The sequence below is a fragment of the Crinia signifera genome, chromosome 6, assembly GCF_055691185.1.
Source record: "Crinia signifera chromosome 6, ASM5569118v1, whole genome shotgun sequence".
NCBI lineage: Eukaryota > Metazoa > Chordata > Amphibia > Anura > Myobatrachidae > Crinia > Crinia signifera.
The window spans coordinates 36,587,706-36,608,516 of NC_139222.1; the positions used below are offsets into that span (position 1 = coordinate 36,587,706).

Consider the following 20,811-nt stretch of genomic DNA (forward strand, 5'->3'; position numbering starts at 1 on the left):
TGCTGAGTCTGAAAAGCCCCTGGTAGGGATGGCCATTGACCATCGATGTTCCTGAAACATTGATTGTTGGGACCTAGTGCTCTATATTTTGGGGATTGATAGTGGAAGTTCAAATAGTTTTCGGCCATCAATGATGGGAAACGATGGCAATGTTTTTATTTTCTGCCTAATGTACTGTACGTCTCACTATGCATTTTCCCTGGCCATCCCAGCAGCAGCGGCAGCCTATGTGTGGGGACGTGCGCGTACATGCATGGTCACCATATCCGACACACCCCAGACCCCTCGACCAGCCCCTTCCTCCCTCAACGTCGCGTTGCCACCGGCTGAGCTGACACATCACACTCACTGACAACTGAGAGCTCAGAGTCCTCGCAAGTTCCCCCGGCTCTCTAGTCCGGAGTCCATCTGCACAGCGGTGCCACTGCTGCCATGCATGCGCCAACATCGATGGATGTAAGGATATATTAAAAATACACCTACAATATTTTTATTGAAGCCAAAAGACAGTGTACAGTACATGTACAATAAGAAAAAGTGTAGTCAATTCAAACCAAATTTAAGGCTCTTCCAGTGGTCCAACACTGAATCATTGTACAGAGGCATTAACACTTATTGAAGGTTTTCATCAGGCCCACCCCCCTAAAAAAGTGGGCAGGGTCATCAATCACCAGGGCTTATCGGTAAATCCCCTGATTCCCCCGGCGGGCCAGTCCGAGCCTGTTTTTTTCAGTATATCACCCGAATACCGTATGATGGTGCGTTTTCTTTTGAATTTAAGCAGAGAGAAATGTAACAAAGACAATTGTGCAAACAAAGAACTAAACAATCTAAACAATAACTTTTGTCCAGTAAGAAATAAGGGGGCAGATGTAATGAGATCAGTGAAGTGATAAAGTGGAAGGTGATAACGCATCAGCCAATCAGCTCTTGACTTTTAAGTTACAAGCCGGTTTGGAAAAATTACAGGTATGAGCTGATTGGCTGCTGCGTGGCCACTTTATCACTTCACCAGGCTTCTCTGCCCCAAGATGAGAGTTTTCTATTTGTCTTGAAGCAACTTAGCCATTCTCATTGTTCCATATCCGTAGGCACAACCTCAGGACACAAGGACATCCTAGCTGCGGGACAGAAGTAAGAGGCGCCAGATTATTCTAAAGTACTACAAAAGGTATTATCAGTTGTGTCGAGAGAGGGCGGGAAGTGGGTACGTTTTACCTGGAGTCAGGTCCTTCACTGTTGCAGGGAGCCGGGCATTGGGAAGTTAGAGGACAGACAGCCACCGCAGCACAGCCTCTCTCCCCAACTCAGAACACACTGCTCAGTGCCATGTGCCGAGATGGGGAGAGAGATAGCTGCAGTGGCAGCCTGTCAACTCTCTCCCTCTTGTTTATTTTTTTCACTGGGAAATGGCCACTCCCACTCCTATTTGGCGATTCCCCCATTTACTGGGGCCCGGACAACCTGTAGGTGCTCCTGGGTGTTATACGTTTCTTAGTAACTGGCAGGTAAAGTTTTATACTGGAAGTTAGTAACTACTAATATCTCACCACTACGTTGGAATGTGGCGCCTCTGGACAGAGCATTGCTTGGCTTATTATCAGCACTAACGGCAGCGTAGATAGGTGTTCCTCTGGTGTAACTGGCAGCAGCAAGTTTCAGTAGCATTGTGCGTGCAATCCCCAGGTTCCTGTAGCCTGGGTCTGTATACCCTATACCTATCTCTGCAGCACCGTTGGTCAGTAGCCAGGCGATCGGCTCATCCAGTCCTTTTATCCGGACGCAGACAGTAGGGAAGTTCTCAATGCAGCGCTCCACATATCTCAGGCCGCGCTCGTTCTGGCCGTACGTCCACTTATCGTTAACGAGGGCGGCATCCTGCGTCGACAGTGACGTATACATCAGGTCACCTCTGCTGTGAGGAACATAAAAAGGGAGAGGTTATTGTCATCTCTTTCCTCCAGCTAACCTACCAGGGGCCAGTGATAAAGTGTAGAAAGATAAAGTACCAGCCAATCAGCTCCTGGCTCTCTTTTTTCAAACAGCCTGTAACATGGCAGTTAGGAGCTGATTGGCTGGTACAGTATTTGAACACTTTCTACTTACATCCGTGGGTGGCCAATATGAGTGTATACACTCAAATCGTTCAGTGACATCACCGTGACCCGCTGAACATGTCTTTGCCAAATCAGTATCGTCATGCGGGAGCGTACATCGCTATGATATTTAGTATACACACTAGACAGTATTTTGAAAGGGATGCGGGACCATTTGTCTACAACTAGACAGCCATTAGGTTGACATGCCATTCGGTCGACACTGCCATTCGGTCGACAGTGTCTATGTCGACAGTCAAAAGGTCGACATGGGGTTTTTCACAGTTTTTTTTTACCCAAATGTCGACACAGTGGACATGGACACAGTTTGAAGTGAACCGCAGCCCCTCTCAACGCTCGCTTCGCTCACAATTCTTCGGGCACGGTGCCTCGCTGCGCTCGGCACACTATTTTGTTCTCACACCTCGCCCTAGTGGATGGTAGGGCATGAAATACCGCCTGTCGGCACATGTCGGCTCAAAAAACTGTGAAATTCCCATGTCGACCTTTTGACTGTCGACCCAGACACTGTCGACCTAATGGCAGTGTCGACCTAATGAGTTTTCGAACTAATGGTGTCAACCTAATGGCGGTCTATGTTCTTGTTGTGGAGAAATAGTCCGGATTCCTTTTGAAAGATATCTCTCAGAAGCTCCTTTCTGGGCAAGATCTTTTACAATATCCTCTAGTGTTTATTGGGTTTTAATTGTTCCCCAATAATATAAACACAGTTCAAAAATTATAACAGCGCTTATGAGATTGGATTGTTGTTAGTAACGTCTTCATAGACCATTTCTACATTACATGAAAAAAATATTCAATCTAAATTGTAACAAAAAGCAATAACTATAGGAATTCCCAGTTTAAGCACACTACAGCAGTTAAACATGGATCCAATCCAGGATTTGGTTTAAGCTCAAGAAACAACTGCAGCTAAGTTGATTAGTAGCACCTGTGATCTGCCTTCAAGAATGGTTTGTGTGGACAAGTCAGAGACTCCTGATGCTAGACTAGCTGGCCAGGTGATAGACTGGGGATCTGTGATTACTAGAGACATGATTATATGCATGTGCATATTTTGCTCACTGGTTATTGCAGATTTTACCTAAAATCTAGTGATGGTGCATATTTTAGGCCCTGCCCCCTTTCCACCCACAAGTCACAGCACTGCTTTGCCCTGCTGCTGCTAGACAAGTAGTGGTAGAGTGTGCAGGCTGGGGCAATATGTGCGCAGTGTGGGGAACCTGGGATGTGAGCTACGTCTGACACTGCTCTAGGCTGCCAATCCATGTTGATAAGTCAGTCGGGGTGGATGCCATTACGAAGCTCCTGAACCTTTGCCTGCCCCTGGCCTGGGACTTTACACCAAGAGACAGATTTCTGCAGCAGAGGAGGCGGCCAGAAGGGTTGTGACATCACACGGCACGGAGGAAATGCCGTGTCACAGAGAGTATATGGCGCAGGGAGGAAGTCTTCCACTTAATGCTGATCCCATGTACACAACGTGCCTTTAAATCATCCAATCCCTGTCCTTAACACACTTGTAAATCATCCAATTAGCCATTCGCCAATAAACTGTTGAGGCGCCAACTGTAGAGTACCCAATATACCATGATGTGCAGGCCAGACAGCCAGTACTCCTGACCCCAAGTAGAGTAGGTCAGACTAGATCAGTGTATAGGGAAGAGAGTGCTCCTCCATAAAGCAGCGCAATAGCAACTGGATGGCCATTTTTTTCCGCCACAGATAGGTTCATAAACCCCAACAGGCAAAAGAAAAATGAAAGGGAGACCGATTGAGAGAAGGTGGGTGGGGAATCCAGGAAAAAGAGGCAGATCCTATCTAAAAATTGGCTCAAAATGTCCTCAGCTCCACCCTAAACCACTCCCCTAAATCTAATTGGCTAAGCTCTTTAACCTGTTAACCCAACAACCTCCTATGTGGAGCCTCCTAAGACTGACCCTCCCTAGGAGTTTGTACGTACTCATTCAAGCACTCGCTCATTACCTTGTATTGCTGATCAGCTCCAGTTCCTCACTGTCCACTTTGTCTCTCGTGTATAAGAGGAACCTGTGTGTTTGCATGCGTCTTCCGTGCTTGGAACCGATCCCATGCAGCATCTCCTCCAGGGAGGGCTGGCACACTGTGGAGGTGAAAAAATGAATGTGACCATTGTGTCCTGTGACAGACTCCTAATAAACACTGTTATGAGAGACAACTCTGGGCCTGATTCATACCCAATCGCTAAGCAGCGATTGGGTCTGAAAATTGGATCCAATATGTCAAAACCTAACCAACATACAGGGCCAGATTAACAATGGGGCAGATGGAGCTGCAGTTCCAGGCCTCTATATAAAATAGACCCATCACCATGACAGCAGATGATCGCCAGCTGGCCAAATGATCACTTCTCATAATGTACTCACAGACATTTTCAGCTCCAGTCCCATGGAGCCCTTAACCAAGCCCTTCCCACATATTTATGGGTCATTGAGACATGCAAGCAGGGAGGACAGTGTGTGTGTGGGGGGGGGCAGTATCCCACTGTGGGGGGGGGGGCAGTTGGGAGTCGCCTCTGCATGCACACAGCATCTATTCCTGCAAACAGTGGGGCTTGCCATGTTTCCAGAACGGCGAAAATAGGGGCGTGACGTTGTGGGAGTGATGTAATTTACAGACCACGCCCCCTAACCACTAAAACACGCCCCAAATGTCACCACTCTACACTACCACATGACCCTGCTGCACATAAACCAGATGCACACGACTGTACACAGCCGTACAAGTAATGGTTAAGTAGCAGAGGAACACAATGCAGGGATTGTATAATTACTATGAATCCAGTCATTCATTCATTTATTAAACAGATACTTGACATATTTTAATGTTAAGTTCTCCTGACCTTCTATATGAACATCCTTGTTCCAGTTTATTATCTGTGGATCATGAAGCATTTGGGACAGACTCTGTGGGTGTTTACTGAACAGAAAATAGGCATCATTGTATGGGTCCAATGGCTCCATCATTTCCTAGGAAAGGTCAAATAAATAAATAAAAACTGATAATGGGGAAAGCTGGGAAGTGGCTGTAGCTCAGTGTGCAGTGTGAAGTTGGAGCTTGCAACCTAATAAAAGACTATACAAACAATATTTCCAGAAAATAACTGCACCATAATGACTGCAGCTTACGTATGTATTTGTGGGTATACCACACCCCAGCGGCGTAGCTACATTTTGCCGCCCATGCAAACCCCCCCAATCCCCCGCAGCCTTACTTTTCGCGCTGGTCCCGGCGGCTCCGTTCTTCTGCTGAGGACCACCACAAAATGGCCGCCCAAATACAGCAGACAGTTTCTGTCTGCTGTATGGGAAATAGGTAAGCCTGCGGGGGATTGAGGGGAGGTGTAACTATAGCACTGCAGCCCCCATATGCACAGCGCCCCCCCCCGCGGTGGTGGGGGCTGCAGTGCTATAGTTACGCCACTGCCACACCCGCTACAACACTTTACACAAAAAAAATGAAACACAAACTAAAGCGCAGTCCAATCTGTTGGTATCTCTATTCAATCAGAGTTCCGTGGTTCAGACGGGAATCGACTTCCCAACCGAAATCCCTGATATTTCATTCGGCACTCTATATCACCACACTGACCTGGTGATAATGCCCTATATGCACATAGGGGTTTCTTTTATACACAGCTCAGATCACCTTGTCCCTTCTGAACCTCAGTGGGGGTATGACCTGGGTTCTCAGACACAATAACAAATACTGACTGTTGAAAAAGGCCCATCAGGGTTTCTTTGTACGGTAGGCGGAGTGCTGAGCAGTGGAAGGGACGTTGTGATATTAAAGAAACCCGTATGTGAACATTGGGCCTACTTTGAAGGTCGGTATAGACTTCACACCTTTCAATCATTGCAGTGAAAGATTCGGGAGTTAACTGTGTGGAGAATCCACCTACCGTACAAAGAAACCTCGATGTGCATATTTCCATCGGTCAGTATTTGTTATTGTGCCTGGGAACCCAGTTCATACCCCCAATGAGGTTCAGAAGGGACAAGGTGATCTGAACTGTGTATAAAAGAAACCCCTATGTGCATGAAATGAAACATCTGGGATTTTGGTTGAGAAGTCGTTGTCCGTCTGAACCACAGAATTTTCACTGAATAGAGATACCAACAGATAGGACAGTGCTTTAGTTTGTTTCATTTTTTTTTTTTTTTTGTGAAACATAATAAAAGAGCACAGCACTTGCCTTTGTGTCCTCATGATTGGAATTCCAAGCATATGAACAAAACAGTTACCTGGTAATCAAAGTTAATGCTAAGACTTAAATAGGTTCTTAAATATTTTAAAAAAAAAAACATTCAGCTCCCAACTGTCATTGTTTTCAAGCCCAACATGTAAATTGAAAGTTCGGAGCTGATTGGCTGTTGCGCTATCATCTCCTCGCACTTTATCACTTCTCCTGGCTTAATACATCTGCCCAAAACACTTGAGCAAAAGGTTTAGCTGAGGATTACTATTAACCCTGGACCACTGAACACTAGAGTCCCATACACTGCCTCCGGGAATATTAAGCCATGCGTTCTACAGATTAGGGGAAGTTACTGCATCTAGTTTAAAACAGAAACATCCTGCAGACGGGATGCAGTCAAAATCCAGACGGTCAAAATACCGAGAACCATTGAACGACAGGTCAATGGCCAGACAAGGTCAAAATACCGACATTTAAAATCCCAACAAGGTCAAAATACCATATAGAATGTAGACAGGTGAAAAAGTTAACATGACTTTCGGTCGACAGGTTGCGAGGTTGACATGGGTTTTTTCATTGTTTCTTGACCCGACACATGCCGACAGGCGGTATTTCATGCCCTACCATCCACTAGGGTGTAGTGGGAAAATAAAATAGTGTGCCGAGCCCAGCGAGACACCGTGCCCAAAGCATCATGAGTGAAGTGAGCAATGTGAGGGGCTGCGGTTGACTTCCAACTGTGTCTATGTCGACTGTGTCGACATTCGGGTAAAAAACTGTGAAAAAAACCATGTCGACCTCGCGACCTGTTGACCGAAAGTCATGTTGACTGTTTCACCTGTACTTTCTATATGTCGGTATTTTGACCTTGTCGGCAATTTAAATGTTGGGATTTTGACCTTGTCGGGATTTTAAATGTCGGTCAATAGTTGTCAGTATTTTGACCGTTGGGATTTTGACCGTCGGTATTTCATACCGAATCCCCTGCAGACATGTGTCAGAAAATCACTTTTATAGTAATAGGAATACAAGAAGAAAGTAATACGGTGTGACGATTTTCAATCATGCACTACACAGCACTCACCTCCAGCGGGGGGCGACATACCACAGAACTGAAGTCCGGCCATCGGTCCACCAGTACTTGTAGTCTGAAAGGGTTTTTGTTGATCACATTACACAACACTCCACACACCTGCATGATTGGCAAAGAGAATAATAGGTCATATACTGTATGGAGAAATGGCCCTATACAGATGCACCTGAGTGTAGCAGAAGGAAGAACATTTTAAATAACATTGTGTGGCACCCCACTTCAGTGGTGCCCCTAAGCTGCCCATGCGCCATAGCAGGGCTCAACAATTGTGGCTAATGCTGCTGATGGGACACTATTCTTATTGTCCAGTACTGAGGGGGTTAACCTGGCCAGCAAGTGCCCCAGCTCCCTTTCACGTGCAAGGAGCGTGTCTGGCTCCTGATTGGCCGGCTAGAGAGCGCGGAGAAGGGGAGGTCAGAGGTGAAGGTGCATTGCAGAGCTGAGCAGCGTGAAGGAGGAAGCGTGCTGAGAAGGGAGAAACGGAGCGCGGCTAACCTATGTTGTTGCAGAGAGGTGCACAGCGGGCGTCTGAAGAGGTGCAGCTGGAGACAACAGGGAGAAGAGCGGCCTCCATCGCAAAGTCCATGCTGGTGATTGACAGCGGGCGGAGAGAGAAACAGGCCGCGCTGCTGAGAAGGAGACGCTGACCGTGCATTGATCCAGGAGGCAGTCATGGGCGGCACAGCTGCAGGCCGGGATCCGGGCAGAAGAGAAGTGTCACGGCGGGAGTCAGGAGCCACGTGAGAGTCAGGAGAATTGTTACCAGCTGGTGTCAGCATCTGTAGCAGACGCAGCTGGTACACTGGGTCCCAACTCCATTAAGTAGCCTCAAGGCCTCCCAGCATACCCCATTAAGCCACCGACGCCCCTGTTCCCTTCATCCAGCCCCAAAGCAGGACAGTGTGTTATACTCAGGGAAACAGGCCCCGGTGCAGGCCACTACGCCTCCCCTTTGTTAGGCAGAGACTGCCCTATAGCTGCCTCCGCATCAGCCATTCATTGAGGCACGCCTTGCACCCTCAGGCACAGCCCCACAGAACCGGGGAAGCCAAAGTGGTTTTACACATCTGACCAACAAGAGGCCAGTGAGGAGCCTCAGTGTGGTTAGAGAGTATCATCAGGATACATGACCCCATCGCAAGGGTTATTATAGACGAAGCCTTCTTTACTAACAGTCTAGCGCATCCATTACAAGGAGCTGCCCCAGGTAACGGGAGCTTGCTTGTCCCTCATCAGAGGTTGTTGTTCACTTCAAGTCTTTTAGAAGGCCATTGCATCATCTGCAGGGAGTCACGCTAGGTAACGGGAACTGGCCTGTACCCCTTTAAAAGGGGGACTGTTAATTCATTCTGGCCAGAATAATAGTAGTGTGCTCACTCAGGCAGGGACCACCCTTCCCCTGAGGATTTATCGTCGTGGGACCTTTATTTGAACTCAGTGACTGTGTATTGTAGCTGGGACTACAGTGTTAAGATACACTTGTGTAAGGTATTGCAGCAATTGCAAAACGTTTTTCATTAATACTCATTGCTGCTAACCGTGGTTGCCATCTTTTCTTGGTGGGTTTTCCCTGGGGTGTCCCATCTCTTGCCTCCAGTATCTACCATTTACTAACAAGGGCCGTGAAGAGAGCTGCATTCCCTGCTGTTGCCATACTCAGGTACGTGGTGGTATTGACCGCACTCACAGGGGGCACCTGTCACAGTTGTTTGGACAGATCCAAGTCTACTTTCTAAGCCATTACTACATTGATGGTAATCTGTCGGTAATGTCAGATCCCTGGTTACGGTGCATTTTGGAAGCAATACCTATGTGGAATACATACCAGAGACCGAGGCTTGGGATGTCGACGGACAAGACAGACAGTGGCAACCCAAGAATCCAGCAAAGTGCTTGTTAAGTATACCTTCCCTCTTCCCCTACGTCTCTAACCCTAAACCTAATCCCCCCACCACCACCTCCCAACAGCTTGCCCCTAACCCTCACCCTCAGTGCCTATACCTAACTGTACCCCGTAAACCTAATCCTTTATCCCCACAGCCAAAACCTAGCCCTCCCACTTTGTGTCTAACCCTAACCCTCCCTCCCCAAAGACTAAACCTAATTCCCCCTAGGTCTTCTGCCAGCCGGTCAGGATTTCGACTGCTGGCATCCCGACTGCCGGTATGGTAACTGCATCCTTCGAAGACACCAAATCCGTTGGCACCACAGACAGGATAGTGTCCACATCAGTAACAGTGACCACGGCTGAACCCCCTCACTACACAGAAGTAGAATGTATTCTCACCTGCACTGACTCTGGGTAACTGCAAGTCAGCGCCCTCTGCAGAGCGGTCAGCTTGGAGATGCAGGTCAGAAGACGCATTCTGTGAAGACCATACCAAAATGGTTGGATATCTAAGCATCATTTTAGCTAAATAAAGATATGTATACATTTAGTAATAATATTATTACTTAAAAATGAAACATAATTTATGTAGCCTTGTGATAATCACTTTGTAAAAGTTGTACCGCATAGAAAGCAAATCCGTTTCCCAGTCAAATGTATATATAGTTATCTCCGACTCTGAGAAAAACTGAAGGGAATATTAATTAACTAATATAATGGACCAGGTATATGCTGGGTCACCGAGTCTCTGCGCTTGCTTGGCCCTGCCCTGCTCCCCCTTCTGCTCATCACCCCCCTCTATCATGACTCCATCTTGACTCTCCTTCTCTCTGTTGCTGCTCCGATCCGCCTTTCTAAAATGAGTTCCCCTTAATTATTTGTAAGCAGGTTGGGGGAGATATTCTACCATACCAGAACTACATTTATTTTCTGCATGGGGAAAATGTCTAGTGATCAATGTGATTACCAGCCTGATCCTAATATTCCCCTTCTTCAACCTAGCCCTAACCTATACTAATTACAGCCCAACGCTATCCCTACCCTCTCACAGCCTAACCATAACCCTCCCACATCCTAACCCTAACCTCCCTCTCCTGCAGCCTAACCCTAACCTCCCCCACCCTCAGACTAACTTCCCCCTCCTGCAACCTAACCCTAGCCCCCCTCATTCAGCCTAACCCTAATCTTCCCCCCCACCTGCAGCCTTGCCCTAACCTCCCATTCCTATAGCCTAACCATCTCCCTCTTGCAGCCTTGCCCTAACCTACCCTTCCCACAGCCTAACCCTAACCTACCCCTTGTGCAGCCTAACCCTAACCTCCCCCTCCTGCAGCCTAACCCTAACCTCCCCCTCCCGCAGCCTAACCCTAACCTCCCCCAACTGCAGCCTTGCCCTAACCTCCCATTCCTACAGCCTACCACAACCATCCCCCTCTTGCAGCCTTACCCCAGCCTTCCCCTCCCGCAGCCTAACCCTAACCTCCCCCTCCTACAGCCTAACCCTAACCTACCCCTCCCGCAGCCTAACCCCAGCCTCCCCCTCCAGCAGCCTAACCCTGACCACCCCCTCCCGCAGCCTAACCCTAACCTCCCCCTCCCGCACCCTAACCCTAACCAACCGGTCCTGCAGCCTAACCCTAACCTCCCCCTCCCGTAGACAAACCCTAATGTTCCCCTCCTGCAGCCTATGCCTAACCTCTCACAGCCTAACCCTAACCTACCCAGAGGCGGAACTACCATTGGTGCAGCAGGTGCATTGCACCGGGGCCCCTGAAGACTAAGGGGCCCACTTCTGACACCCACTGCAGTGTGGCATATTCAGAACTTGGGTTGGAAGGGAATAGTAGGGCCCAAAAATGTAGTTTTGCACCTGGGCTAACCACTCGTAAGTTCCGACACTGAACCTACCCCTCCTGCAGCCTAACGCCAGCTTCTCCCTCCCGTAGCCTAACCCTAACCACTCCTTCCTGCAGCCTAACCCTAACCTCCCCCTACCATAGACAAACCCTAATCTATCCCTCCTGCAGCCTATGCCTAATCTCCCACAGCCTAACCCTAACCTACCCCTCCTGCAGCCTAATGCCAGCTTCCCCCTCCCGCAGCCTAACCCTAACCTACCCCTCCTGCAGCCTAATGCCAGCTTCCCCCTCCCGCAGCCTAACCCTAACCACCCCTTCCTGCAGCCTAACCCTAACCTCCCCCTCCCGCAGCCAAACCCTAACCCTCTTTCCCCACAGCCTAACCCTACCCTACCCCTCCTGCAGCCAAACCCTCATTCTTACAGTCGGGATGGTGACTACATCCCTTTAGATAATAATGTGGCAAGAAGAGTAATGGTTTGAATTGTAGTGTTTTGAAAATATTGGGTATTGTCCTCAAAATATGTCAAATTATACAATATAACCGATGATGTTATAATTAGAACATAAATCCTACTATATCATGGGAGGCCAACCAATAAGATGCAATGAGCCCCCCCAAAAATAATTTGGAAAGACAAAGAGCCGACACCATGCAGAAAATGGGCGTAACCTACCTTACACACCCCATATTTCAATGGGTTGTGGTAGTTGGCAGAAGGACATGCTCCAGTCTTGGAATTTCATTTGTAGGCGCATGACCTTGTGTCATGTGTGAGACAACCAAATTGAAAGTGTACAATTTATGTAATCTTCTCAATATAAAAAAACTTTTTACTTTGCTGACTTTTTTTATTATTTTGACAATCCTTGTTTTCAATATTTTTTAAAAAATTCTAGCTCGTATGCAGTTGAAGCTACTCGCTGTAATTCTCTCACATCTGTGTCTGTAAGAACAGATCACTGTTTTGATTTCACTTATTTCAATGTTGACAAACACGACTCACACCCACACTGCTATGCAGCTGCCAACTTGCTCTGATGTCGGGCCAGTGCACGCAGCCGCTAACCCCTCACGGTCTCTGTTCCTGTTTCCGGATGCGAGGCACAGCATGCTCTTCCCGCGATGTGACGTCATGACATCACGTTGAGGACACAACAAAGTATTGCAAAGTCAAAGGAGGCATTCGGCAGTGCCAAGGGTGCAGTAGCCCAGTGGCGTATATACTGTAAGGCAGCCGCTTGGGGGAGCAAGCAGCAGCAGGGTCTGTGTGGGCGCCGGCACCCACTCGATGCACTGACATGTTGCTGCCTGCCGCTGTAGGCGAGTCAGCCACAGCACGGGTGTGGCCATGCCAGAGACGACAAATCCCCCCCACTGATTCAATTGACTGTACACAGAGCTGGCTATTGGCTACTGTGTACAGGATGGGCGGGCGGATGGGCGCCCTGGGATGCGTCGGAGCCAAGAGAAGCAGCAGTGTCTGCTGGTCTCTCTTCCTCTCTCCTGCTGCAGCTTCTCCGTTATGCGTGTGACGTCATCACATCACATGCTGGGGAAACACGCTGGAGAGGAGCCTGGAAGGGAAGGGGGGCACTTTTTGGCAGGGGGGAGCAAAATTTATTGTTACGCCACTGCAGGAGCCACATCTCATTAATAAAAAAGCCACTTGTGGCACATGAGCCACAGGTTGGCCACCCCTGCACTATATGGATAAATGTATGTTTTTACTGGTAAGTATCCACACTTATGCGCAGGTGCGCAACCATGCTGAGTGCATGTGCGACCTCTTAAACTGCGGTCGCATTCAGCAAAATGGTGACGGGACATTGGGGTGGTCACTTTACTGCACCGGTGGTCACAGGAGCAGAAGGGAGCCCGAAAAACCGACATCCTGCTCCAAAAGCCATATAATGCATTCAGGTGATACCAACATATTAGCGGGACAGTCCCGATAATCAGGGCCTGTCCCGCTGTCCCACCCGCCGGCAGTGTCACGCGGGCGGGGGAGGTTGCCACGGGAGATAATTACTACTTGCATAATTACTACTACATGATCTGACTGAATAGAAGCTGTGCGCAAGCGCACAGCGGCTATTTGCGGCCGTAAATGTGGGCGCTGTCTAATTTGCATAAGCCACGCCCTCATTTGCATAGGTCGTGCCCCCTTTTCGGGCTCTTCGCCGCGCGAGTGTCCCTATTCTGAGACTTACAAAGTTGGGAGGGATGCACAGGGGAGCGATATTTAAAGCCTGCGCATACGCATAAGCAGACTCTTTGAGCGAGCGGGTGTGGTAAATGATTACCCAGCCACTCGCAAACAGCAGTGCGGGTGGGGGCATGGGGCAACAGGCTGTGGTCGTGCCCATAGGAACTCCCAGCTTTTTATGGGCGTTCCCATGAAAACTCTGGGTGTTCCCATGGATATTCGCCAGTTACGTGGCTGCAGGGGGGGGGGCAGCTGACATCAGCGGACGTTAGCTGCCTGCCCTCTTCCTGTACAGGGCGCCGCAAATCTAAGGCCAGCAGAGATTGACTTAAGTACCCCATACACCAAGGCGATTTGGTCCAATTGCAACCAATCGGCCCGTTAAATCAGACCAAATCGTCTCTCCCTGACATGCAGTCGGGTCCGATGCACGGGCCCCGTGCGCATCAGACCCGAGTAGGCGTCCGACCACCCGTTCTGGGGTGGGCGGGAAGCAGGGACGCATGTGATCCATCACAACGGATCGCAGGCGTCCCTGCCGCCAGGAAGGTCCCGGCGGCTCGCAAGCTGTCCGGTGTCCGTACACTGTTGTGAGACATCGCAGGCAGTGTATGGACACCTTTAGAACTGCGAGCGCTGTCGAAATTATTTGATGGTCGCAGATCATGGAATGATTCAGGGAGATTCGCTGTGCATGCAGTAAGTGGGTGCGCACAGGTACCATCATCACCCATAATCACCCATAAAGGATTACAAATAGCGGAACGCCGCTTCACCAGTTCACACTGCAAGAATTCAGGATTTCTTTTAGAAACCCAGACATTATTGTGTACACAGCATCCAATCTGAGTGTACACACCACACAATATATTGGACCTACAATTTATGCTCCACTATTTCTGCATTATTTTGGCATTATTTTTTCCTATTTTTCTTCTTTCATATATATTTGTTTTGTGTATTTCAGACACATCTTTCATGCGCTACTTTGTATGTCATTCATATTTTAAGTGATCATTGACCTTGAAGGAATTTACTTTTCTAGCCTCCAATGACTAGACAGTACATTGAAAAGGCCAATCATCTTGTGTGTATAGCTCAGTGGTTCCCAAACTTTTTGAATCACGGCACCCTAATTTATAATAATATTTTTCAAGGCACCCCTAGGCCAAAAGTTTGTTACTGAGAGTTTCAGAAAAAATATTCAATAAAAAAAAGTTGTGATTAAATTGTATCCTTAGGTCCAGGGCCGGTGCAAGGCACCGGAGCGCCCCAGGCGAGTCGGGGTGGGGGCGCCCCGGTGCCGGGGGGGGGGAAGGTTGGTACCTGTGTAAAAAAAACTTCCGTCCCCGGCGTCCCTGCTGAGTGCTGGTGTAGGAGTGTCCGTGCCGCCGGGGGAGCCTGCGGCGCTGTTATTGTGTATAAGCTTGTCGCGCCTGGCGGGGTCCCTACAGTGAATAGAAAATAACCTTCGCTATGCGCGCGGCGGCGCGGGAAGCGCTAGTTATTTTCTATTCACTGTAGGGACCCCGCCGGGCGCGACAAGCTTATACACAATAACAGCGCCGCAGGCTCCCCCGGCGGCACAGACACCCCTGCACGCACCAGCACTCAGCAGGGACGCCGGGGACGGAAGTTTTTTTTACACAGGTACCACAGTGCTGGGGGTGAGGGGCGAACTGCCGCCCTCCAGGTGCCGGTGCCCTAGGCAAATGCCTAGAGCTGCCTAGTGGTGGCGCCGGCCCTGCTTAGGTCCAGTTATGTGGTGAGGAACATGATTCACTTCTGTTTACCCACATATTTTATAATTGGAAGCCATGAGCACTGATTTTGCCTATTTCATTGGTTCTGGACCACCAATCTGAGGCACCCCTGCAAGTGCTCCGAGGCACCCCAGGGAGCCTAGGCGCACAGTTTGGGAACCACTGGTATAGCTACATGTGTAATTGAATAAACAACACTATGGACCAAATGTAATAGGGTGAGAGTTTCAGAAAGTGAGAGATTTTGGGAGAGTTTTCCCCTTTTTTTAAAGCAGCAATCAATTACACTGCAAAACCAGGTTGATTTTGCCATGTATTTGAGTGCTGCTTTAAAAAACATGGGAAAACTCTCCCAAAATCTCTCACTTTCTGAAACTCTCACCCTATTACATTTGGCCCTATATTTTGTCAAACCACCTGTAGAATTTCAGTGACAGAGCGCGGCACAACAACCCACTTCTTTATCATGCAGTGTTCATGCGGGCGGCGGCCAGCATTTAAATGACATTTAAAATTAACAGCTTTGCGAGTAAACCAGAATAACCCACATAATGTGACATGGGTGGCAAAACACCCTTTTTCAAGTTATTGTAGTAAAAATAATGTTAAAAAATCTGCCCCACCCATAGTTTTCTATTAAAAGATCAGTTACTGTAAAAAAAAAAAAAAATCATCATGAATCCATGCTCTCTGCATTTGGTTAATGGAAAACATCTCTGCCAATATGGTGCTGCGCTACGGACTACAATAAAATGACGCCTCAGAAATATTTATATTAAAATGAATGTCAATGTGGCCCTGTATGATCAATCGTTCCATCCAGTCAGCACATTGATATATGTGGAGCAGAGCTGGGAACTTTTTAACTCACGTCTAGAAATCAGTAAGCGAACTTCCCGTGGTTTGCGCACGCGCCATACAGTGATCGTTGAGGTCCCACGAGACTTATTTGACAATCATGACATGCTCATGTCGACCTTTCCAAGTTTCGACCCATTGACTGTCTACCTAGACGATGGATGTGTACTTATTCACACCCAATATTTACTTTGCTCTACCAATATAAAGCACGAATTCTTTTAAAGTCAAATATTTGGCCTTAATAAAAATTGAATACTAAAAAAAAAAGTCAAATATTTGTATCGGTACAATGTTTCTTTTTACGTCTAAAAAAGAGTTTATCAGTTTAAATTAACATAAGGCTCTTTGTAAGCAGTTACTGTAGTTTTATTATATTCTGCGTCAGTGATGACACATTCCTACGTTCTATAACCATCTGAAAGGATTTCATCCTTGTAGTTAAAGTCTTCCCCTCAGAGGGTTAATTATCTAGAAGCTACTGTATGTGTTAATTACAGGCTGTATTATGTTTCCATAAAAGAGAGCGAAGTGCTGATTTTTTTTTACCTCATCCAGATGTTCTGCTCAGCTCTATCCTCAGTACCTCAGTACCTCGTAATCAGATTCCTCCACAGTCAGCTCTCTGAGATGCTGTGTGCCTCTGCGTCCTAGGATGAGTGCTGCCTCTGTACTATGAATCTGTGACCCACCCACTGTATCTCCTCTGCCTTGGGTATAGCATCCCGGACTCTGATCCACCCTGGACAGTAAGCCACTCCCAGGGTTCCCCACCTCCTCCTATAACTGAGCCCTCAATAATGTCCCATTCCAATCCTCAAGATTAAATTCTCCTCTGTCTTCTGATAAACCGGCTCTTCTGACGGGGGCTCTTCTGACATTGCCACCTAATTCCCCACCCCCTTCCCCCCTACCTTTTTCTGCCTAAAGGTAGAGGGGGAATTAGGTGGCAGAGGGAAATGAGTTCCACCACCTCTCCATGACCACGTTAAGCCCTGGGTACCACTCACTTCACAATACCGCTGCCTGCCTGACTCTCCTGATCTCTCCTATACTCTCCACCTGCAAGCGTACTTTTGCTTCCCACCTAATGCAAGTGTCCAGATCCTGGTATGCGCTGCCTTCCCTGGTCCACAGCTGATACTGCAATGATGGTTTCATCACATTCACCTGATGGGGGCTTCTGATATGTAGATCCGATTACATCTACAGATAAAAAGATAACAGATAGTCCGCCAATAAACTTTAATTTAATCAGTATTTAAGGGCCGATTCAGACATGTTCATTCGGGGCTGAATTTGGCCCCTTGTCCGATGGTGGGGGGGGGGGGGGGAGTTGTCGAATATGCGCATGTGCAAACCCCAACACCAAATGGCTTTGGCGAGGTTCACACTCGCCGGGCCATTCACTCCAGACAGAGGGGGGGGGGGGGGGGGGGGTGGAGCAGGGCAACGACCAGTGTTCTATGAAAATACTGGGAATCCAAGCGGGTCGATGCCTGCTCAGGGCCGGCGACTGATATCACATGATTTCAGCGCCTTCCCCCTTTTTGACGATCTGCAGTGGAAATAAAGGTCAGTTTATACTGACTTCTATTACCGGAGGGGAGAGAAACCATTCGATGGTCGGTGACCATCTAATTAATTATCTTCCCTTTGGCCGCGTGCAAGGGGATGTGTTCTCGGGTGGGGGGGCGGGGTGCTGACCTGTTCACTTGGCTGCGAATAGGTCTGAATCAGGCCCTTAGTCTATACAAACTGGGTGTTAATCCCAAATATTTTAAAAATATATAGGAAATTCATGGATCACAAGGTGGCCACCTTTCCTGGTGGAGGGCTTATTTGCATGCTCAGCTGCAGCAGCTCCTCCTCCTACAGTATGTGCAATGTGGAGTCCAGCAGAATAAGCATGCACTGACTGACAGCCCAGGCTACAATATCTGCAGAGTCCAGGCTGGGTAATGTGCAGCATATGTGTAAGCAGCATTCCTGTGTGGTATTATATGTATAAGGACATCACTAATGTGTGGTATAAAGTGTAAGGGACATTATTTGTATAAGGTGCACTATGGTAAGGCATAATGTGTATAAAAGGCACTGTTGTGTGTTGCAGTGTTAACAAGAAGCATGAGTAAGGAGAAATACAGTGTGGTGTAATATGAATAAGGAACAATACAGTGTGGTGTAATATGAATAAGGAGCAATACAGTGTGGTGTAATATGAATAAGGAACAATACAGTGTGGTGTAATATGAATAAGGAGCAATAGTGTGGTGTAATATGAATAAGGAGCAATGTGCAGGGGCAGAGCTAGTGACAGTGCTAGGGGCACCAACCAAAATCTTACCTAGGGCATCACATAAGCTATGGCTGGCGCTGTTGCCATTGAATGTTTCCAATAATGAAGAACTAGATCAGAGAGGCCATAGACGACCTATAAAATGTTTTCAATAATAAAGAACTATATCAGAAGTCTGAGGCCAGCACAAGTGACTGAAGGCAAAGTAACAGACTAAAGTTGATAGGCTGTACACTTCTTATGACAGGCACTGGGACCGGCGCATGCACAGTTTCGGCCTCGGTACTGCACATGTGCAGACCTCAGATTATATGGGCTGCAGCAGCCCATTGAAGCATCCTGGAGAGAGAGAACACCTCCCAATTGGACTGCCTTGGGTTACTGGAGGTCGGACGTCCAATAGGAAGTTACTGCCAGTCTCACAGACTGCATCTGATTTTACCTATTCAGAGCATAGTGGTGGATTTTACCTGGAGGGCTGCATGTCATGCAGCCCATAGGTAAAAACCGCTACAGCTCAAGGCACTCCCACATACCATTCAGAGTGGCTGACGATATAGATAAAATTGTTAGACCTTCATATGGATTAATCCTTTGGTGACATTAAAACAATTGACCAGTGGTCACCTTATGTTAGAGGAGACAATACTGTTGACATCAGTCTTCTAGATAAATACATTTATTGAAATTCTTAATTCAAATGAATCCTCACATCCAACATACCAATCTGGAAAAATATTTTTGTAATTCAACATTTTGTTAAATAAAACACTCTGTCCAGATAAAAAAATATTTCACATATGTTTGCCCAATGGTTAGAAGCTTCTGGCTCCAGGTTAAGAGATATGCAGAAACTCATTTATTAAACTATGTCCCCTTCACAGCTGAATGGGCGATTTTGGGTATAATTTCTCCAGACCTAAGGGTTAGCAAAGGTGGTAGACGATTACTATTAGCAATAAGTGCGGCAGCGCGGAAAACCATTCTACAGGAATGGAAATCCAACTCTCCCCCCACATTCCCGCTGTTTAAATATAAATTATTCCACCTCTTTAGAATGGACTGGGTTGAAATTACCCCGAACAAAGAATCTAGAGCTGAGAAATTCTTCTCCATGTGGGAAAGTTACATAAATATCCTATCTCTAGAGGTGAGACAACAAATTCATAAAAGTATGAAAGACACATCCTGGTACCTACTACGAACTATAGAAGAGGACTATCCCATAGTTCCTGATTAATCAGGAATCCGGGGGGGGGGGGGGGGGTTATTTTTTTTTCTTTTATGTTTTGTTGATGCAAGTTCCTATATGTTAATTTTTACATTGCTATACCATTAACATGTCGCGATAAAGATCGATCTATACCTGGCATGTCCAAACTGTGGCCCTCCAGCTGTTGTGAAACTACACATGAAAAAGTATTTTGTCACAAGGGTGACGAAGGAAGAACGAAACGGTTTTTGGGGCACGCTTGTAAATTATGATGAATGCAATGTATTAAAATTTAACTTTTATTGGAGAACTAATACTAAAATATCAGTACGTGTGACAATACATATAAATTTCAATATTAATGTTGAAAAGAATACATACAAAAATAATGGTCACAAATGAACTTTTGGTGGTGAAAATAATTGGAGTGAGTACACTCTGTGAAACAATACAAGGGAATCCTTCAATGGATTCAATGGTTCGGGCAAATTGGCCGATCAAAAACAATGTTTTACACAGAGGTGTACATGACGCATGACACTGTCCCCCCCTAAATAAATGTTGATGGATAATGCAGTCTGACTTTACCTACTTTTCTCCTCTACCAAAGATCTTAGTAAAGTGTGGAGAGATAGGTTGCTCCCTTGGCCAGGTATTTTCTGCAATCCGGTGTATTACAGCTCCGGGTATTCCCCGTCGGTCACCCCTACGAGTACTGGCCCGGCTAATCACTGCTTAGCTTCTGAGTTCGGGATGAGAATCAGGCGTACCAGTGATGTATGGCAGTAAATGTACCATAGGATGAGAGCGTACCTTGGTCGTGAGAAGGCTTATATGTGCTTCTGCTTTTTGCTGTAAGAATAGCACCTAGTCCTCTGTTACCATTGGCCTTGCAGAGAGATCAAGAGTACTACAACAAATGAGAGAGCAGCGTAGATAGTATAGGATGAGGTGTGGGTGTCATGAAACCCCTCTTCTTCTATTCACCATCTATCGTTTGTCATCGAATGGTGATTGAGAGTGATACGCAGGGGTATATTTGTACGCGGTAAGAATGTTGGTATAACACATGTACGTTTATAATTGTGTATCAGAAATTTTCTACTTTGCCAGTGCCAACCCATACCCATATTGTAACTGTGAAACTACACATCCCAGCATGCCTGGCCATAGTTTTAGCAGTTCCATTATAGCAAAACTGTGGCAAGGCATGATGGGACTTGTAGTTTCACAACAGCTGGTGGGCCATAGTTTGGACATGCCTGATCTTTATG

At 47.2% G+C, this 20,811-nt stretch overlaps 1 protein-coding gene across 2 annotated transcripts in view; it reads right to left on the reverse strand.

Annotated features, from left to right (window-relative positions):
- Window positions 1-408: 408 nt before the first annotated feature.
- Window positions 409-20,811, reverse strand: part of LOC146006915 (putative glycine N-acyltransferase-like protein 1B) — a 56,801-nt gene continuing 36,398 nt past the window's right edge. The window contains exons 1-6 of one of the 2 annotated variants that reach the window (XM_083145354.1): window positions 16,575-16,709; window positions 9,735-9,813; window positions 7,439-7,546; window positions 4,999-5,125; window positions 4,104-4,239; window positions 409-1,915 (exon numbers count right to left, since the gene is read on the reverse strand). In XM_083145354.1, the coding sequence (XP_083001480.1) occupies window positions 1,495-1,915; window positions 4,104-4,239; window positions 4,999-5,125; window positions 7,439-7,546; window positions 9,735-9,813; window positions 16,575-16,579 (876 nt within the window). In that variant the 5' untranslated portion in view covers window positions 16,580-16,709 and the 3' untranslated portion in view covers window positions 409-1,494. Of the gene's footprint in view, window positions 1,916-4,103; window positions 4,240-4,998; window positions 5,126-7,438; window positions 7,547-9,734; window positions 9,814-16,574; window positions 16,710-20,811 lie in introns of those variants that run through there. The other variant, XM_083145355.1, reaches the window with a different exon arrangement.